The sequence below is a fragment of the Notothenia rossii genome, assembly GCF_949606895.1.
Source record: "Notothenia rossii genome assembly, chromosome: 5".
NCBI lineage: Eukaryota > Metazoa > Chordata > Actinopteri > Perciformes > Nototheniidae > Notothenia > Notothenia rossii.
This window is the reverse complement of record NC_136903.1, coordinates 52,676,917-52,695,980: the sequence shown is the minus strand read 5'-3', so window position 1 is coordinate 52,695,980 and position 19,064 is coordinate 52,676,917. Positions and strand designations below refer to the sequence as shown.

The window sequence follows — 19,064 nt, the reverse complement described above, 5'->3', positions numbered from 1 at the left end:
CAGGGTACTTATTATATGTTATAGTTTGGATTCCTAAAGCTTTTAGTCTCCGATCCCATCATTCAAGGGTGGTTTTCACTATAAGTAATGGGGGTTTTTTGGACGGAAACTATCATTTAAATTGTTTTACTATGTTCAATCTGAATTTACTTTAAAATAAAAACATCTATATTGATTCTGACTCTTCTACATCCAACTCACAGGTTTATCATTGCTTTGAGAAAAAAGATTATTAATTTAACCCTTTTAGAAGGGAAGATATGGTCATTTGTTCTGGGAATGTCATTTTCGAGCCTGAGACCTGAAAAACAGGCTCAGGGCTTAACAGGTTAGAGACCAGAGTTTTACATTTAGAAACGTGGCATAAAATCAACAAAAGTAAAGTGTATTTTCCTATATTATGTAGGTTCTTTATAAATAATCTGATTTCAATCAAAATACTTCCCTGTTTATGCAAAAACACACACTTGTCTTTCTGTTTCTGGTTTTGTGTGTTTCCCTCTTCAGAGAAAAGAGAGCCGGTCCATGTGTCACTACACACAGCTGCAGTGTGTCCACTCACATTCACCACAGCCTCTTTGGTCTGATCCATGTCTGAGATGACGCCGTCTGTGATCATCAGCAGCACAAAGTACTGGGAGCCGTCCGTCACCTCTGCAGCACACCTAGCATAACACACAGACAACAAACACACACAAGAACAAATTAATAGTAGACATCCCAAGACAATAGAATAGAGTAGGAAAGAGAAGATGGTTTCACAAGAAGCCAGTTTACAAGCTAATAAAAAGCCAAATCATCGTTAGCCAATAACAGACTGCAATGAATTGTGTTTGGACTTTTTTGCTCTGCACACAGACAGTTTACCATGTATCCGAAACCCACTGAAACATGATTAGTTGATGCTACAAAATAACTCCAAATGGAAACCAAAACCCTATATCTGCTTGTAGACATATATCGATTTGGATCAAAAGAACACTCTGAAAGTCTACATTACATATGACATAAGCTTCCCAAAGAGGTACAGGTTCGCTCAGATACAGGGATATAATCGCTACAATGCTGCCATGCCTACAATTACTAATATTATTTACAAGTGCTGTATAATTTACAAGTCCAATGCAGTGTACGTATACACTGCATTGGACTTGTAAATTGGACACGTACAAATGTCTATAATATATTTCACCCTGTTCCACTGCTATGTTCACTGATCTATGTTAGCTAACTTTACATTAATGCTCAATTTATCACAGACTGACAGGGTTGAATATTCTGGAAGTGAAACTAAAGAGTATTAATTATACTCTTTAGTTTCACAGAATATTCAACCCTGTCAGGGAACCTAATTGAAAGAGTTTTAAGTGGAGTTTATATTTTTCAATGCTATGTTTCAAATGTCTATTTTGATCACCACAACTAGGAAAATAAATGCCGGAGAGCAAGCCATCCGAAGCAAACCTTTAGTTTTAAAGCAGAACAAATGTGGAATTTGGAGTTTCTATTGATGTCGTCAATGACAGAGTCGAACCCCCCCGGCAGTAGAACACCAGGGCTCTGTGTTGGTGATCTAAAGGAGTTGGCATATTTTACCAGGCAGGGTATCATTAACCTTTACAGAGACACTGACATGCTCTATGGGGAGCACCCTGAGCGTCTCTGCACCTGAAGCCCTGCTCTACCCAAAACACTGGAATTAAATACGACTCAAAGCAACCATGTTGGTAATAACTCGCCAAAAAGACAATTCAAACAAAAAAATCCACCATATCCCTTAATTAGTCAAATTAATGGATAATTAAATGTATTGAACCCCAACCTTTAAAAAATATAAAATAAACAGAGATACCATGCTGTATGACTGTTAATGAGCTGTGTGAAAATGAATACAGAAAACAGAAATTGAGGTTTTAACAGTGCGTAAATACAATTAATAGAGCATTATAATATATGTATAAAAAATTATGAATGTAAGTCAATCTGCAGAGTCTATGATAAATAATAAATAAATATTAAAGTTATCTTGGCTATTTTGCACTTCAGGATCATAAGGTCATCACAGCACAGCAAACTGTGTCCTACACTCCACAAAACACCTCCAAAAAACACTTCCTGTTTGAACTGAGCGGATGATCAGCAAGTCAATCCGACATGTACTGTATATGAGAGAAGTTTGGAAATAATAAGGAACACATTTCTCTTTTATGTCCAAAATGATTCATCAATGGATATTGGAGATCCTGTGTGATCTATGTGATTTTCTGTGAGCCCTTTATAATAGGCGTTGTGGTTCTTGCGTGCTACGCCCTCTGAACAGTTATTCAGGTATTTGTTAGTTGACTGACAGTTGAAGATGAATCCAACCATAATCTTTGTTTGCTAAAAAGACAATTCCACAGGGCCCGTTAGATATAAATATTTGGAAACAATTTACATGTAAACTGTAATTTCTCTTCCAAGACAGGAATGATTGACACTTTTCTGTGAGTGGCTCACACTTCCTACTTTCTGCCATCAAGTCACTCAGATACTTCTGTTTGTATTCATGACATGCATACATAAACAGCTGATGGTACAGGAACAGCCACATGCATATGAAACACATGGAAATTAGTAGAATATGTGTATGAGAGAGAATATTTATGATGAGTGTGTATGAAGCAGAGGTGGGACCAATTCATTGTTTTGCAAGTCCGAGTCAAGTCTCAAGTCTTTGCGCTCAAGTCCGAGTCAAGTCTCAAGTCTTTGCGCTAAAGTCCGAGTCAAGTCTCAAGTCTTTGCGCTCAAGTCCAAGTCAAGTCTCAAGTCTTTGCGCTCAAGTCCAAGTCAAGTCTCAAGTCAGGATGGGCAAGTTCAAGTCAAGTCCTAAACTTTGACCAAACGAGTCTTAAACAAGTCCTTATGTGCTTTTCACCAAATGTAATGACATCCATCAACAGAATGATACTTAATAATTAAACTATTACTAATTTAATAATCAATGTTTTTTTTCTATTTTCAGAAGGATAAGTAAGGTTAGGCTACTGTCACGGTTTGATTCAGAAAGAGTTTAATGTATAAGATCCCTGATGTTAAGGTGACAGAATGTTTATTTCCACTGTGTACAACATGTTATAAGGGACCCACAATCTATCTTTATGCAAGGGATAATGTGCAGCGAGGCGGTCTCTATGGGGAAAAGAACACCTGAATCTAGATCCCTCTGCAGGTGGTACTTTAAGTATATTTTGATGCTAATACTTTTGTACTTTTAATTGTAACATTTTGAATGCAGGACTTTTTATTGTAACAGAGTATTCCTACACTCTGGTACTTTTACTCAAGTACAAGATCTGAACTTCTCCCACCTCTGACAATAAATCCTGAGTGGTTACCAAAAAAATGCTCTGAAGGTTATTTTCATTTTACAAATCCTGCACTCAGCTTTGCTTTCTCCAATATCATTTAAATGCAGCCAGATGCTGCTTATTTGTTCGGTTTTGGCTCATTTCTCGACTTTTTCCGACACGCTTGCATTTAAGTCCGGCTCCCCTTCTCTCTGACGCTCTGCTGGCCTGTACCACTACACCTGCTGTCTTTGGAGCGTCTGCCCCCCACCCTTCTTTCACATAATGACATGATCCTAGTGTGTCCTCCAGGGGCGGCGGGTACAGGCTAAGCCTTCCCAAATATATTTGTCACTGCATCCTGGTAAAATAAAAAATATAATGTATAATGTTTGTCTTTGATATCAGCGCTGCTATGCAGCCACCTGTGCCCTGTACTACGAAGCTAGTTCAACAGACCCTGGATATGTTTGAGTTATCTTAACTAACCCAACAAACGAGATCTCGCTAAACGGTCCTACAACGCTAGTTATCAACTCGGTAAATCAAGCCAGGGTTTCTCTCTCCATCTGAGAGCACGTTCACGTGAAAGGGGCGGGGTTAGCTACATTTGACCAATCACAAACAGGGACAAGTGTACTGACAGCGCAGCGTCATACTTCATTAATGAAAAGTAAACTAATATTAGACAAATATGAACTTTAAACATCCATGATTTAAACATATAATCCAGGATACAAGCCACATAGTTGCACCTGCAAGCAGAATATAGAACAACTGGTTGAAAAATAAATAAACTACAGAGTGTTTGAATCAATGCGTACAGCAGTTTTATGATATCACTGCCCCATCTAAGACACGAGTGGATCTGACTTTAATTACATTTGAGTGTTTCATCAACTTAATGTGTTGTTTAAAATAATACTTCTGCATACAATATGTGTGACAATGTAGCCTAAGTGTTGCACGGCCAGATACGGCTCGAGAAGCTGACTCAGACGGAAATATTGTGATATTATATGATCGATGTACTGATTGATGATGTGATATGAATGATAAGTGCGACACGTCGGCGTCTTTTCTGCAGGCTACTGCAGTTTAAACTGTATTTCCTATATCCTGTAATATGACTTGATAGATTTAAACTCCACACACTGAGCTCTGATTGGTCAGCAGGCGGTGCTTTCACTGAGTTGCTCTCTTTTCTATAGACGCCGGAGGCGGGCAGCGTCAGGTAAAAAAAAGTTATTTAGCCTTCCCAAACCTGAGCCTCACGCGCCGCCTATGGTGTCCTCGCATATGATTGGCCGCATGGTGGCCCAGCTAAATAAAGACACGCCCCTGCCTGCAAGGATTCTCATCAAGAGTAGAAGTGGCTGGAGACTCTGCTCTCCCCGACTGGAGTCTGCTCTTCTAGCAGCATCTCGCGATCGGCGTGTTGGAGACCCCTGAATTAAAGTATCAAGTCATCTCAAGTCAGAAGGCTCAAGTCCAAGTCAAGTCCCGAGTCATTGGTGTTCAAGTCCAAGTCGAGTCGCAAGTGTTTTGTGATTTTGTCAAGTCGAGTCCAAAGTCATCAAATTGGTGATTCGAGTCTGACTCGAGTCAAAGTCATGTGACTCGAGTCCACACCTCTGGTATGAAGACATGTGTCAGAGAGAGGATATAAAGGCTGTGTGCATGATTGTGTGACACATAGTTGTGCATAAGAAGATGTGTGTGTTTCTCACCGAGCCACCTGGCTGATGACCGGGGCGAAGTTAGTGGGTCCGTACAGCTGGACCGTCCTCAGGCTCTGGAAGTAGGCCTCGAGCACGCCCTCGATGGCCACACAGTTCGGGTTCTCTGCATTTGAGTTCTGCAACAAAGAAGATTCAGTTTAGAAAAAATCCAACCTATTGAAAGGAAACAAATAAGGATGTTTTAATACACATGGTGAATGTGCACCTTTAAGCTGTCCCTGAAACTATACCCTCCTAGCAAAGAGCACATTGAGCATGACCCCCCCCCTAAATCTACAAACTGCCATTTTTCAGATGCAATGTTATATGAAGACCATTGGCGGTTCAGGTGTGCACTCAGTGATTACAGTGCATTACATTTCATTCATCTAACGCTCTTATCCAAAGTGACTAAAACACTGATTTTTCCTGAAGTGGTAATAGCCGGTATAACACGCGTCGCTAATGGTGCTTTAGCATCAATAAAAATACATATTTTAGTTGCTACAACTATATTTTCTGTGTGTGGTAGGCTACGTTTATTGGCCAAGGTGCAGGGACTTTGGTTTTCAGTCTGTGATGGAAGAAGTTCAGATTAGTTTTGATTGATATCAAATCCATTTATTTTGTCAGGATAGCAAACATGCGAGTATCCTCTAGCTTTAAAACAGCCATTGTTCTCTGCTGAATGGATTCCACACGGTGATGGAAACAGAGAAACTAATGTTGTCCATGTTGAAATGATTGCCTCACACAGCTGCTGCAGATTTAATGAAGTGAGATAATGTTGGTATTGAAGTGGTTTGTATGATGTGAATGAAAAGTGTAATAACTGTTCTGAACACGGTAAAAAAGCAGCTTGAAAACCCCTCAGGGGAAGAGAGTGGAAGACACAATAAGGTGTTAAAATAGTGAGAACAGCTGGAAGCATTCACAGTGTTGCACTGAGTTTTCTATAGTGCTGTAATACTGCCTGGTTCAAGTGTTTGTCCACCTCTTGAAGTCAAACACTTAATAACATATTGAGGCTGGCCAACAACACGATTCAGACCCCGACCATGTCCTGAACACAGATAGGAATATTACCATCAAATCTGACTTAAATAAGGTTGGACAGAAGCACACATGTTTCCACCAGTTCATCCTACTACTCAATATAGAGTTTAATTCCAGACCAAATGCATCATGAAGTGTCTCGAACATTTTGTCTTCAGTTACTTTAACGTTATGTTGAATGTCTGTTTCAAATGGAGCTGCTGCGATGCATGAAACAAATTGATCAAACTAACCGCGTGAATCATTCTGACAGCTTTGTTCTTCCTGAACCTGTTTGTATCATTTAGAAAAGCATGTGTCAAACCTGTGAGAAGCTCTTAGAAGCTCCTTCTTCAGTGAAATAAAGATAAATTGCGAGTGAGAAAAATCCATCGACATCTCAAGCTTAATATTTCTAACAAATCTACAATCACGCAGTATTACCTTCAGATTTTCTTTTGCTCCTTGAAATGCTCTTTCACTGTGCATCACTGTTGTAAGAGTGCCATTCACTAATGCACCATCATTCCATTGATCGCCAAAATTCATTTTCAGGCCAGCCAATCTGTCCCTGATTGAAAGGCCCTTAGATCTCAAGACCAATTTCCTGATTGATGGAGAGCCTCATGGAGTGATGGCTGAAACCTGGTTACTATGTGTGACCAGACGCTCTTTTCCTTCAGGTTAGTTGGTTTGTATGGAGATGAGTTGGTTTAACTTTGGTTTCTGACACCTAGCTATGTTCACACACATCCACAAACTAAACTCATTGCAGATGAACTTACTACAAACTTAGTTTGGCTTCCTTTAATAAATGTACTGGTGTTAAGAGGCATGTACGGTTTCCAGATTGTGTCATTCATTGAGCCAGATCATGACACTGATCCTGATTTAAAACGCTGCAGAATTATTTGGAAACGTACTTCAATTGTTTTTCTGAAGACTAAAGAAACCCATCCATCCATCCATTGCCAAGCTCTTAACCAGAGTTGTGTCGTGGATGCAAACTTCCCTTTCCCTGTCCACATCAACCAGCTCTGACTCTTCAAGGCGCTCCCAGGTCAGCGTGGAGATATAATCCCTCCACCTGCCCCTCGGTCTCCTCCCAGCTGGACATGCCTGGAACCCCTCCTTGGGTAGTGGCTCGGTGCCATCCTTACTATTCAATCTACTCGTCTATCTTCAATCTACTCTCACCATATGGTAATGAAGGGGGGGTCATGACTGAAAGAACGAGGTTGGAGGTACAAGAGGCAGACTCAAGAAATATTGATCTTGAATCTGTATACACTCACTTAAAGCGTACACTTGTATATTGTACAAGTTCATGCTTAAATGTTCTAACATTAAAGCTGGGGTAGGTAAGTTTGAGAAACCGGCTCGAGATACACTTTCTGTTATATTTCATGAAATACTCTTAACATCCCGTGTGTGTAGGAGGAGGGGCTCTGTAAGGAAGTAGCAGATTTCTTCCGGTTGTGTATTTTCAAATTCTACCCTTAAGTGGACATACAGTAGTTTAAAAGGTTCCACTAACAAAAAAACGATCAAATAATCTTTAACACCTGAACACTGAATCTATATAACAAAGGTTAAAGAAAACATATGATGCTTATTTCCAGGTTCATATTTGTATTTGGTGTCTCTACTGTGACATGTCTCCATGCTTTAATGTTCAAAAAGCTCTTTATTGTTCTCATACTGCCTGTGCTGCAGCACCTCTTTTCACCCTCTGTCTGAAACCAGAGCCCAGTCTGCTCTGATTGGTTAGCTGGCCGGCTCTGTTTTGATTAGTCAACAGCTTACAGATGTCCTGTCGCTTAGCCTATCATGTACAATGTGTTGGAGCGCTAGCCAGTAGCAGTGTTACATTGTGAAGTCAATATGTTCAGAAAGTTAACAAAGGAGTCCAATGGAGGCGTTTCAGGCAGGGTGTGTGGGGGAGAAACTCCCTCTGGAGGGAACACAGGGATTTGAGTCTTTGCAGACCATTGACATGCACAGAAACCTATAGAACACACTGGTTTTATGACCTGGATCTGGAGCTGTCCCACCAGCATCCACACAGTGTGTGTGACTAGCTCCTTCTGCATGCTGCAGTTTAATTTGCACTTCAGATGATTTGGAAATAATTATGTTCCAGTGTGGAATAGAGACAGCTTATGTGTTTGTTAACCACAGTGAAGGTCTCTGGAGGATTTTCTTTACATTGCAGTGTCATATTAAGACTTGAAGAATATTATTGCTTGCTCATAAAGAAATGTTTATGAATAATGTGCTACCAGAAGGTCTTAAACTATGAAGAGAAGTGAGCTTCATGACAGTGTTAATGGTGAGCACAACATAAGGAAGGAACTGCTTTTCTGCTACTTTTATTAGATTTATTCGCTGAGGTTCAGGAGAGGGCACTGTGCCAGGCACGAGCAGTTCAGAGCTTAGCACGTGACAGGAGAAACAGACAGCCAGTGTAGTGTAGGGCCTGGATGACCTTGGGAAGAAGACTGGACCTGGGCGAAGCCAAGAGGCGTGGGCTCGCCTGTACTCCAATCAACAACACCTCATTCAGAAATACACATATCCAATCATAATATGACACCTTTATTCTGTAATAAGTATATGAAATGTGTTTTGCCAGTTTCCGGGGTTCTGGAAGGAAATGTTGGACAGTTAACTGCTTGGAGTGAAAACTGCTTGCGGCCTGTCGAACACCGATCTCCAGAAACCTCAGCTGAGCATTTGTATTCCTTATCACAACTGAAATAAATCAGTTTTATTATAACCTTACTGCCTGGTCCGACTCGTTGCTTCGTAGAGGAATTTTGTACACGACAGACTGTAGAAAAACAGATTCACCCAAATACAGCATTCCTCCATCCACATTTGTTTGTTTTGCATTGACCTGAGCCAGTTTCTTCTCTTTTTCACACACTTTAAGGCTCTCTCTTATCTATCTCCAAGATAACTTTTTAATTGTCTCCCCTGAGACTGAAGTTTTTGTTTAATAATATGAATTTTTGAAAAGTTTCTAAATGTATTTCAGAAGATCTTTTAATTAAGCACTAGCATGGAGGAGCTATGCCGCTGAAGCTCAAAGTTAATCAGTGTCAAATAACCCTCATGAAAAACAAATATTGGATGTAATTGTTAAGACGAGACCTCTTCAAGCTACACTTGCTATTCATTTGATGCAAATGTGAGCTATTTTAAATTGCTTATGCTTTTATTAGGAGTTAATAGAAGTTATGTTGGTAATGAATTATTCTGACCTTCAACAGGATGTATCAAAAATAAAGGGACTGTGTGCACCATGCCAGCCTCACTTCCTCAGTGTATTGATATTAACAGTACACTCCTGCACAGGTTATTTTCTCCCTTCACTGAGGATCTGTCCTACATGGGCCATGTATTCTAGAACAGTGGTTCTCAACTGGTCAGGCCTCGGGACCCACTTTTTCCTTAGTCAATAGATCGCGACCTGAAATTTTGAACCACTCAAATCTATTCAACAAAAAATCCTGCAGTAATATATACGCTTTGAATCATACAATATTAATTAAAGTGAAGTATAGTGCATATATCCCGGCTTAACAGAACAAAAGAATGCTTTTAAATAAGGTTTATTGAGATGATGGAATCAAAGCTGAACTGTATAACATAAAAAGGCACACGTGCTGAAAACCTAACCTCAGAAGGGGGGTCTGGTTGGATTCTCCCCCAGGAGGTTTTTTGAAATACTAACATAAACTACCCATTCTGGTACACTCTGAGAAGAAAATAAATAGATGTATTACGACATATTAATAATATTTTATGCCATTGTTTGTTTTTCACTTTGCTCTGACAGCTGAACTTGCTGGTCCACACAGAGAGAAGAGCAAAGAGGAGATAGTCTGTGTGAAATACTTTAAATTGTGGGTAAGGGTAGATAGCTCCCATTGTTCTGTGACCTGTCAATCATCAAACCGGGGGTCATATTTCATTAGGTGTTCATTTGTATCTGAAGTTGTACCCACGGATGTATAAAGAATAGTTCTACCGCAAAGTTATTCTCCGTGGGGACTTCCGGCTACAATCTTGATTCTGATTGGCCAGAAGACTCGAAAAAACATCAGCAAAGATATTTTATTGAGAAGATGATCACTACGTGACAGGAGTTTTCAAAACCGTTTATGGTCTCCGGTACTTTCAGTCCAACGCCTACTGCATGCACAGCGTTAAAAAAGTTAGAATTTCCCCCCCCCCCAAAAAAAAAAAAAAAGGAATTCTTTTTTTTCAATTTTCTTTTTTTTTACTCACGCATCTGCGACCCACTCAAAATGAGTTCGCGACCCACTCACACCCCTACCGATGTGGGGCCGTGATCGCCACGGGGTGGGCCCTCGCTGAAAGTAAAACTCCCTGCATGACTTGATACGCCCCCTTGATAAATAAATACAATTATAATGAAACCAGCTGCAATGGATCATGGATCCACCAGGGGGAGCAGTGAGTAAAAAGCTGCCACACTGGAACTCATGTGAAATAAACAGCTACAGGTATAGCGTATCTTTGTTAAGATCCATATGTCACGGATAGGATCATATTCTGTGCTAAATAAGAGACATGTAATCATTTACAAAACATCACCATGTTTTTATTTAACAAAATAATGTTGTTTAATCCACGTTGGCGTACTACAACTACAAAACCATCTGTTTGTTTTTTCATCAGGAAATGCAGCCCAGCTCAAACAAACGATTTTTAATCATCATCCTTGTTAGGGAATAATTTCCTTAGGTATTCAACCTTCTACCCAGTTCATCGTTTTCTCTCTTTACTGTCTCTTTTCCCATGGCATAGTTCTACGGCCTTGGGTATTGCCATGCCCGGCGCCGTGGGAGGGCCAGGCCCTCCCATTTCACATTCCTGCCATCCCCCAATAAACACGTTTTTTATTATTTATAAAGTTTAAAAAATATATATATTTTTTAATTAGAAATAAACTGTGAACTTTTATGCTACGATGTATGTGATGTCAGATAGTAAAAAAAAAAAAAAATCGCAGGCTACCTCAAATAAATTCATGTGTCTGTTGTGATTTGTGATTCGTCCACATTTAAACCACGTCACACTCTGCCGCCTATTCTGGATTTGTTTATTGTGCATTCTGTAGACTCCCATTTCTGTTTGAATTACAAAATGGATCAGAAATTGGCTTAAAAGGTCTAAGGATTTATTGAAACGATATAGCGATGAAAGAACTGCAGCCGATGGTGCTGCTGGCGACCCTGCACCTGCCGTTGCAGCAGCACGCCTTAATGTCACAAGCTTGACCTCGGCAAACCCCGGGGCTGAGTTAGCGAGCCCAATCCTTGACTCATCAAGGCGGCCGCCACAAACGCTGTCCTCCGAGGCAAAGCTCCTTGTGGCCCTAACATCACCACCTGTTGCCACACCCTGTACCACACCCGCCATCCTCCTCCTCCGTGCCGGTGCCTCCACTACAGACGCTACCTTGCAGCACATCAACAGGTAGGCTGCTTTTGGGCCATCAACCGCTCAAAGACCAACAGCCCCAGGTGATCTTGGGGTTAATAAACCCAACCAGGTGAAACTGGATCGTTATCCAGGGAGATTGTTTTCAGGAAAGAAGCACACTTTTAAAGTAAATACGTCTTCATCTGATGCGGCTTTTACTGTCAAAGGTTTTTGCGACTGGAAACACGCATTACAGACTGATAAAGGACTGCTAAGGCATGCCGCATCAAAAGAACACATTTCATGTGAGAGTTTGTGGAGAGAGAGACAGATACGCGAGGAAACAAATAAGGAAATGAATACTTTGGTGCACACAGATCAGCTGGCACGGAACCGTTATTACGTGTCAGCTGTCGTTGATGTTATAGCTTTTTTTTAGCTGTCAACCAACTCCCTCTCAGAGGTGACCACGATTCACTCCACAGCATGTCCGAGTCAGGCAGTGGGCTCTTCCTATCGCTGTTTGAGTATACGCTGCACAAAGATAAAGAGTTGGCCAAAATAATGTTCTAAGTTAGCTCGGCTCATACTTGCCAACCTTGAGACCTCAGAAATCGGGAGCATTTCGAAATGCAAAATGGGGGGGGGGCGGGGTGCTAGTTTATCGCCGGAGCTGTTAGATTAACATTAACATGCTTATTGTAGTTCTAAGTGCAATGCCTTGCGGCCTGTAGCACCATCCTTGATGGAGCATATGTGTGGGCTGGTCCTGTATTAAATACAGGAAAGGAGTGAGCAGAGAGTAGAGTTGTCGATTCTTGTTCTGTTTTCTGTTATATTTTTTACTCACCCTCAGTTGCGCGCGCTACTAAAGAGACGCGCTACCATGGAAACCAAACAATGGTGTAGCTGTATTAAAGTCCGAGTGGAAACAGTACCGAGTAAATCTGATTATGTCAGAAATGCGGGACAAATATGACCCCGGGAGGAAACCGGGAGAGGGCAATGAAATCGGGAGTCTCCCGCGAAAATCGGGAGGGTTGACAAGCTATGGCTCGGCTAAGGATGCACCTACAATGCATAGAAATAAACCATGCCCAAGGCGGGCTAAACAGTTCATCGTCCCCGTGTCTACTATTTCTCTCCGAGTGCAACGATGAGGAAGCTGCCATCCTTACCCAGGGTGTGCCTTGCTCGTGATTGACCAGTGTTTGTGTTGCCATGCAAACAATGTTTCAAAAGTGGTTTCTATATTGCCCTTTATTTGTGTATGTATTTGCGATAAGTGTGCGTCTTTACGCAATGCTGTTGGCCTTGCTGTTTGATATATATTGTGCCGCAGGCCCGCAGCACGTGACGGTTTTGTGTGCCCTCCGATGAAAATCATATTAGATTAGTTCTGGTGCCGGGTCTGGGTATTGCTGCTATCTCTCTTAAGGAGGAGCAGCTTGGGCACATTGTTGTTACCAGTCTATGACCAGTGCTTGAATTGGGCCGGTACTCACCGGTACGCAGTACCGGCACTTCTGATTTTTACCCATGTGGTACCGGCACTTCTTACTGAGTACCGGCAAGGTGCCGGTACTCAGTAAAATGCCGGTACTCAGCCGCCGGCAATATACGCATATATTGTGAACGCAACGCAGCGCAAATGTGGGTCTGACTCTGCCTCACAGAGGGTGACTGGCTGTCTACATGACGTGGCCTGCCGACATTGCAACTTTCATACAGATCATACTAATGCCCTCGATTGGTCTCTGTGTGTCATTCAAGCTCGGGAGGGTGTGTGTTGGTGTATGTGTGGCGCGAGCGAGCGAGAAAGCGCGCGCACCGGTTACGTGTATGGTTGTTAGCATCTGGTGCTAGCTAGCTGCGCAAACGGATATAAGGAGCTGTTTCAACAACAAGGTGGAAGGAGAGTCCTTTCTGTCTGACTGAGAGGCTGATAACTACAGCTCTGGTGAGGTAAATTACTCTCTGAGTCTTTAGATAGTTAACTTAGTTTAAGTTATCTCAGTGGGTCTCAAACGGTTCGGTCACCATTTACAGATGGAGCACTGAATTTCGGACTCCAGCTTACAGCTTCCTGCCTACGGCCTGCCAAAGACCAGTATAGAGGAATGTTAAGCCCTCCCACTATTTTCCAAGAGGGCGTTGCCAGATTTTCAATTTAAGGTTTTAACCAGGAGATGGCGCTTCATTCACAAATACAGAAAGACAAGTTTCATGGACTTTCAGTTGTGTTTTGAAGAGCATTTGAACACATCAATATTTTAGATCAACTAAAGTATATCTAATCTTGTAATTCAATAATATATAGTCTTTATATATTACGTAATCATAATGTAAATGTTTACATTACACTTCTTTATTTGTTATGCTCATACTTTAACCTTTACAATCGTTTGCTTTAATATACAGTATATTTTTGTGTTTGCTTCCTCCTGGTCCCTTTCGGACACATACTGTATGATTTATTATTAATATGAAGATATTATTAAGATAAGATAAGATGTTACTTTATTGATTGAACATTTTAGTTTAGAATGTGCTGTCCCACGGTAATTCAGAAGGCTCACAGGTCACATTCCGACCATTATTTAAAACAATAGGTGCTTTCACACCGTCTACAGTTTGATTTGTATAGAGGGAGCTCTGTGGCTGAATGGCCAGCGATTAGGTGTGGCGCATTTATCATAGGTGATCAGAGCTAACTGCCTGTCGTCAGATGTCATTTAAAAAACAGATCTGATTTTAAGACTATTTCTGCGCTCATAAAGAATGATAAGAATAAGAATAATGCGTATTGAACTGGTTTCATTAATTAGTGAGTTTATTTAATACTAGAACCGCCAATCGGGTACATTTGTGTGATGTGTGTTGTGTGTGTGCAATGTAACTTTTTTTCAATAAAATATTAAAGTCTCCCAGTCCCTGACTTTTCCTGAAAGTGTGTTATGTAGCACCCTATGTTGTTAAAAATGTTATTCTAATAGCGGGATTTGACAGGTTTAGGTAGGCCTATACAAAAACCTCTGGCGGTTCTAGTGTTAAGGTAATTAGGTACAGTAGAAGCCCTTTTTTATCAGTAACGAATTTAGCAGTTGAACATAAAAGTCAACTAACTGAGGGTCACTTGCAGTGTTGTGTCTAACTGTAAGCTTGTCACTCACAGTAACCTACCGTTAATTTAGCTGCTGGAGAAGAAAGATCAAGGGGGGAGGGGGGGAGAGAGCTGTGGTTGATGGGCCATTAGTTGTGTAAATACACAGCTGAGAGCTGCCGTTTCATTCAGACTGTTTAAAAAACTGTAACAACGGACTATTTTTCTTAGCGGATGCATGTCAATTTAAATCAATACATACAACTATTTTTTAAATCAATACATACAACTATTTTTTAAATCAATAAAAGACATTTTCTAAATCCATAAAAGCATTTCAATTAATATTGGGAGTCATGTCGTTACTTTGTTGAGAATGTGGCCGTGTAATAAGCTGGATAATTTGCAGCGACTTGTTCCTTATGGGGAAAATAACACCCGTCATGTATGCGTAGAGGTGTGTGTGGTTAAAACACTTTGATGAAGTGAAGGAATTTCCTTCTATAAAACAGCTGTGGGCAGCAGTGAGTGTCACGGACATGAATTCATAGATCAAGGCAGACTGGTGAACACACTCTCCTGTCCTGCCAGGCGACACGCCCGTTCTAAGCCGTGTCCCTCACTCCTCACATCCCAAGCATCCCCACAAGTGTATTATGTTGTTACATCGTTTCAGATGTTATGTTTCAGTTGTGCTCTGTCTATGTTCAGTGATGCAAACTTGTCACCTTTCGGCGAAATTCGCCGTTTTGAATCCAAAATAAGTCGTTTGTGTGATTCATGTAGATCTGCAATACAAATATCTTTGGGGTATGGGGGGGGGCTGGGACCTGGAGTAATCTGCGGCCGTGAGCTGTTATGTGCCATCATGACACGCATGGTGTTCTTTTTTTATATATTATAATGAAGTACGAGCTGTGTGCTCGAGTCTTCCTGCCTGTCGGCTCTGCTCATGGATGTATAATAAGGCTCTGCTGCTCCGAGATGATGGTCTAGCTTCAGCAGCTACATTACCTAAGGGTGCGTTCGTTAATCCTGAAGTCAAATTTAATACCTTTTAAGACCTTTTTTAAGAACCTTTCCATACATTTGAAGACCTCATCGCAACTTTGAGTTCTAACCGGTTACATTGGCAACACACTTTACCTCACATTTACTATATTGATTGTAATATAGCAAAACTAAACAGAGTGCAGACAGACTACTGAAGCCTCCTTTCCACATGAACTTCAACCTCTCTGTGAAGGTCAGGTTTAATGCAGTATGCTGCTTTTTGGCTTCTGTAGACTCTGTGCTCTTTCATTCCAGTAAAACTCCTCAGAAAACATTAGAAACCAGTATTTGACCAATAAACAAAACAATTGACAAAACTTTGAACTATGAAATATGTTAAACTTTGGTGAGCTTCAGCGGGGTAATGCCGTATAGGAGCTCCCTCACAAATACCCAGGGGTTAAATTGGGCTGGGGCTGTCCGGGGCTAAGCCCTGGCACATAAGACGATGCTCTGACGCCATCACCCTCACACATTTGTCATATGTTTACAAAAAACGATATATATGTTAAGACTTTTCTCGTTCTTAATATAGACTATATTTAGGGTCTATATGTGTTGACTTTACTTTAAAATAGCAGATCTCTGTGACCGGATATAGTTTGGCTTAGTCCCCGGCCCCACACGGTAAAACGCATGCGCAAGCGCAAAAAAGGCTTCCGTTCACAGGCATTCGATTCATTAACGTGTCCGTTCACACTAGACCACTGGAAATGCTGGAAACGATGTAGTACATATGTCAGGCCTGTAAGTGGCGCTGCTGCCGCCCGAAATACACCAAAAGCAGCGAAGAAGACCCCGGAGCATGGTTGCCCTTCTGTTTATTCTCCGTGGTGGACGGCGTGTTCTCCTGCTGTATCTCTCAGGTAGTCCACCAGCAGATGAAAAACACCCACCTCTCCGCCTCTTCCAAGGAACGAGGGGACCGTGCGGCAGTTTCCGTAAAAAAAATGTTCCGCCGGTCAACATGTCCGTTAAAGTTTAAATCTTCCGTACAAAATTAGGAAAGTGCCGGTCAGAGGTCTTCTTTGTTATTTATTGAGCTTTAAAACAAATTGATAACGACTCTGTTCTCTGTATAATAATATAATAATATTTAATAAACGGTGACTGCCTCTCTTTTTCTCCCCCTCTTCTGACAGCCCAGCAGCAGCAGGAGACGTGGGGAGAGAGAGGCGGGCTCTTTCATCTTTATCAGAAAATGATCATATAGGGCACACACGGAGCCGTTGGACCCCCAGAGCGTTGCGTATGCCGGTCTACCCACCTTGGAACCCGTTACCGTAGTCGTTTATTTCCCCCCCCACACACACACACAGAGCGGAGCAAGGCAACGAAACTTAAAATAATAAGCAGCATTTTACGGCGCGCTATGCATAGGGCCGCCTTGTGGGGTTTCCCGACATGTCGTTTCAGTAAATTAAAGGGTGTTTCATGTTGTCGTTGCTGTGAACCTTCTTAATACCTAGAAAAATGCCGTTTAATACTTTTTAATACTTTTTAATAGCCTTAATTTTCGCTAAATTTATTTATCAACTTTTAATACTTTTTATGACCCCGTGGACACCCTGTAGAACGGGCCGTTCAGGTGTTCAGAGCAGAGCTCCCTGTCGGAGCGGCAGAGCGTGATGTGAACTGAAAAGTTTTTCTGTGGCAATATTATTTAAGGAATCGTTGAGCTAGCTAGCTAGCATACATTGTCACGTCTGCTAACGTTAGCTTTAGCCTTCTATTTCTAATAGTTTTTTTCATAGGCTATAAACAGAGGTGGTATAATTATATATATTGTACTTGAGTAAAAGTAGAAGTACTCAGATCTTGTACTTGAGTAGAAGTAGAAGTACTCAGGTATTGTACTTGAGTAAAAGTAGAAGTACTCAGATCTTGTACTTGAGTAAAAGTAGAAGCACACAGATCTTGTACTAGAGTAAAAGTAGAAGTACTCAAATCTTGTACTTGAGTAAAAGTAGAAGCACACAGATCTTGTACTAGAGTAAAAGTAGAAGTACTCAAATCTTGTACTTGAGTAAAAGTAGAAGCACTCAGGTCTTGTACTTGAGTAAAAGTAGAAGCACACAGATCTTGTACTAGAGTAAAAGTAGAAGTACTCAGGTCTTGTACTTGAGTAAAAGTAGAAGTACTCAGATCTTGTACTTGACTAAAAGTAATAGTCCCAGAGTGTAGGAATACTCTGTTACAGTAAAAGTCCTGCATTCAAAATGTTCCTCAAGTAAAAGTAGAAAATTATTATCATCAAAATATAGTGAAAGTAGCGACAGTAAAAGTAGTCATTGTGCAGATTGGTCCATTTCAGAATAATAGATATGATATGTTTTATAATGATTGATCATGAAAGTGTTCTCAAAGCTGGTAAAGGTGCAGCTAGTTTGAATGACTTTGTATACTGCAGGGTAGCTTGTGGATTTACTCCAGGTGGAACTAAAGTCTGATTTAACACTTGATTATATTTCACTTAATTAATCCAGATCTGTGAAGTAACTAAAGGTATTAAATACATGTAGTGGAGTCAAAGTACACCATGTACCTCTGAACTGTAGTGGAGTAGAAGAACAAAGTAGCAAAACATTGAAATACTTAAATAAAGTACAAGTATCTCAAAATTGTGCCCAAGTATAGTATAGAACTTAGTTACTTTACATCATGTGGCTATAAAGATAAAAAGACTTAAGCCTTGCACAGAGGCCTGAAAATACATTTTCAAAATGCTCAACAGTGCTGCCAAAATTATAAACTGACTGCTCCACAATTTGAAATAAATGCTTTTATATATTTCTATTATGTGACTCTTTGGCGTTTCTGTTATTATTAACACTGCTGCTTTAGTTGTTCTGACTGCTAAAATCCTCTGTCATTCCGTGGGGTGGGGGAGGCGGGGGCTCGGATCCTTGTCACCTTTTTCATACCTGATGAGTTTGCATCCCTGTATGTTAAAATATCTCAGTCACCTTAATTCATGTAATAAAAACATCTCAGGTCAGTAACACTCAAAGCTAAATGTGCAATACCATGTTCAGCTATGTTACTATTTATAATGTTATTGTTGTTACATCAGAAGATATTGAAATGATTTCTTAACTTACAGTAGGCTATTTTTTACAATGTGTGTTGGAAGGATTTATTAAATTACTATGAATATTGTCATTGTTGAAGGCTTTTAGAGAAGGGTGAACTATAAGCCTGAATTACATAAAATGTTATACCTAAAAACATAAAAGCCACAATAAATAAATCACAATTATTGTAGTTATTTTTACCTCCCGTATTGCTTTCAACCCACCAGCTTTTATGGTGTTGTTACGTCACTAACTGTAAGCTTGTCACATACAGTCTATGGTCACTCAGAGT

General features: G+C 40.7%; 1 protein-coding gene across 3 annotated transcripts in view; it reads right to left on the bottom strand.

Annotated features, from left to right (window-relative positions):
- LOC307039302 (copine-9-like) overlaps window positions 1-19,064 on the bottom strand; it is a 313,745-nt gene that overhangs the window by 27,885 nt on the left and 266,796 nt on the right. For all 3 annotated transcript variants that reach the window (XM_079681211.1, XM_079681212.1, XM_079681213.1), the window contains exons 16-17: window positions 5,060-5,187; window positions 563-665 (exon numbers count right to left, since the gene is read on the bottom strand). In XM_079681211.1, coding sequence (XP_079537337.1) covers window positions 563-665; window positions 5,060-5,187 — 231 coding nt within the window. The remainder of the gene's footprint in view (window positions 1-562; window positions 666-5,059; window positions 5,188-19,064) is intronic.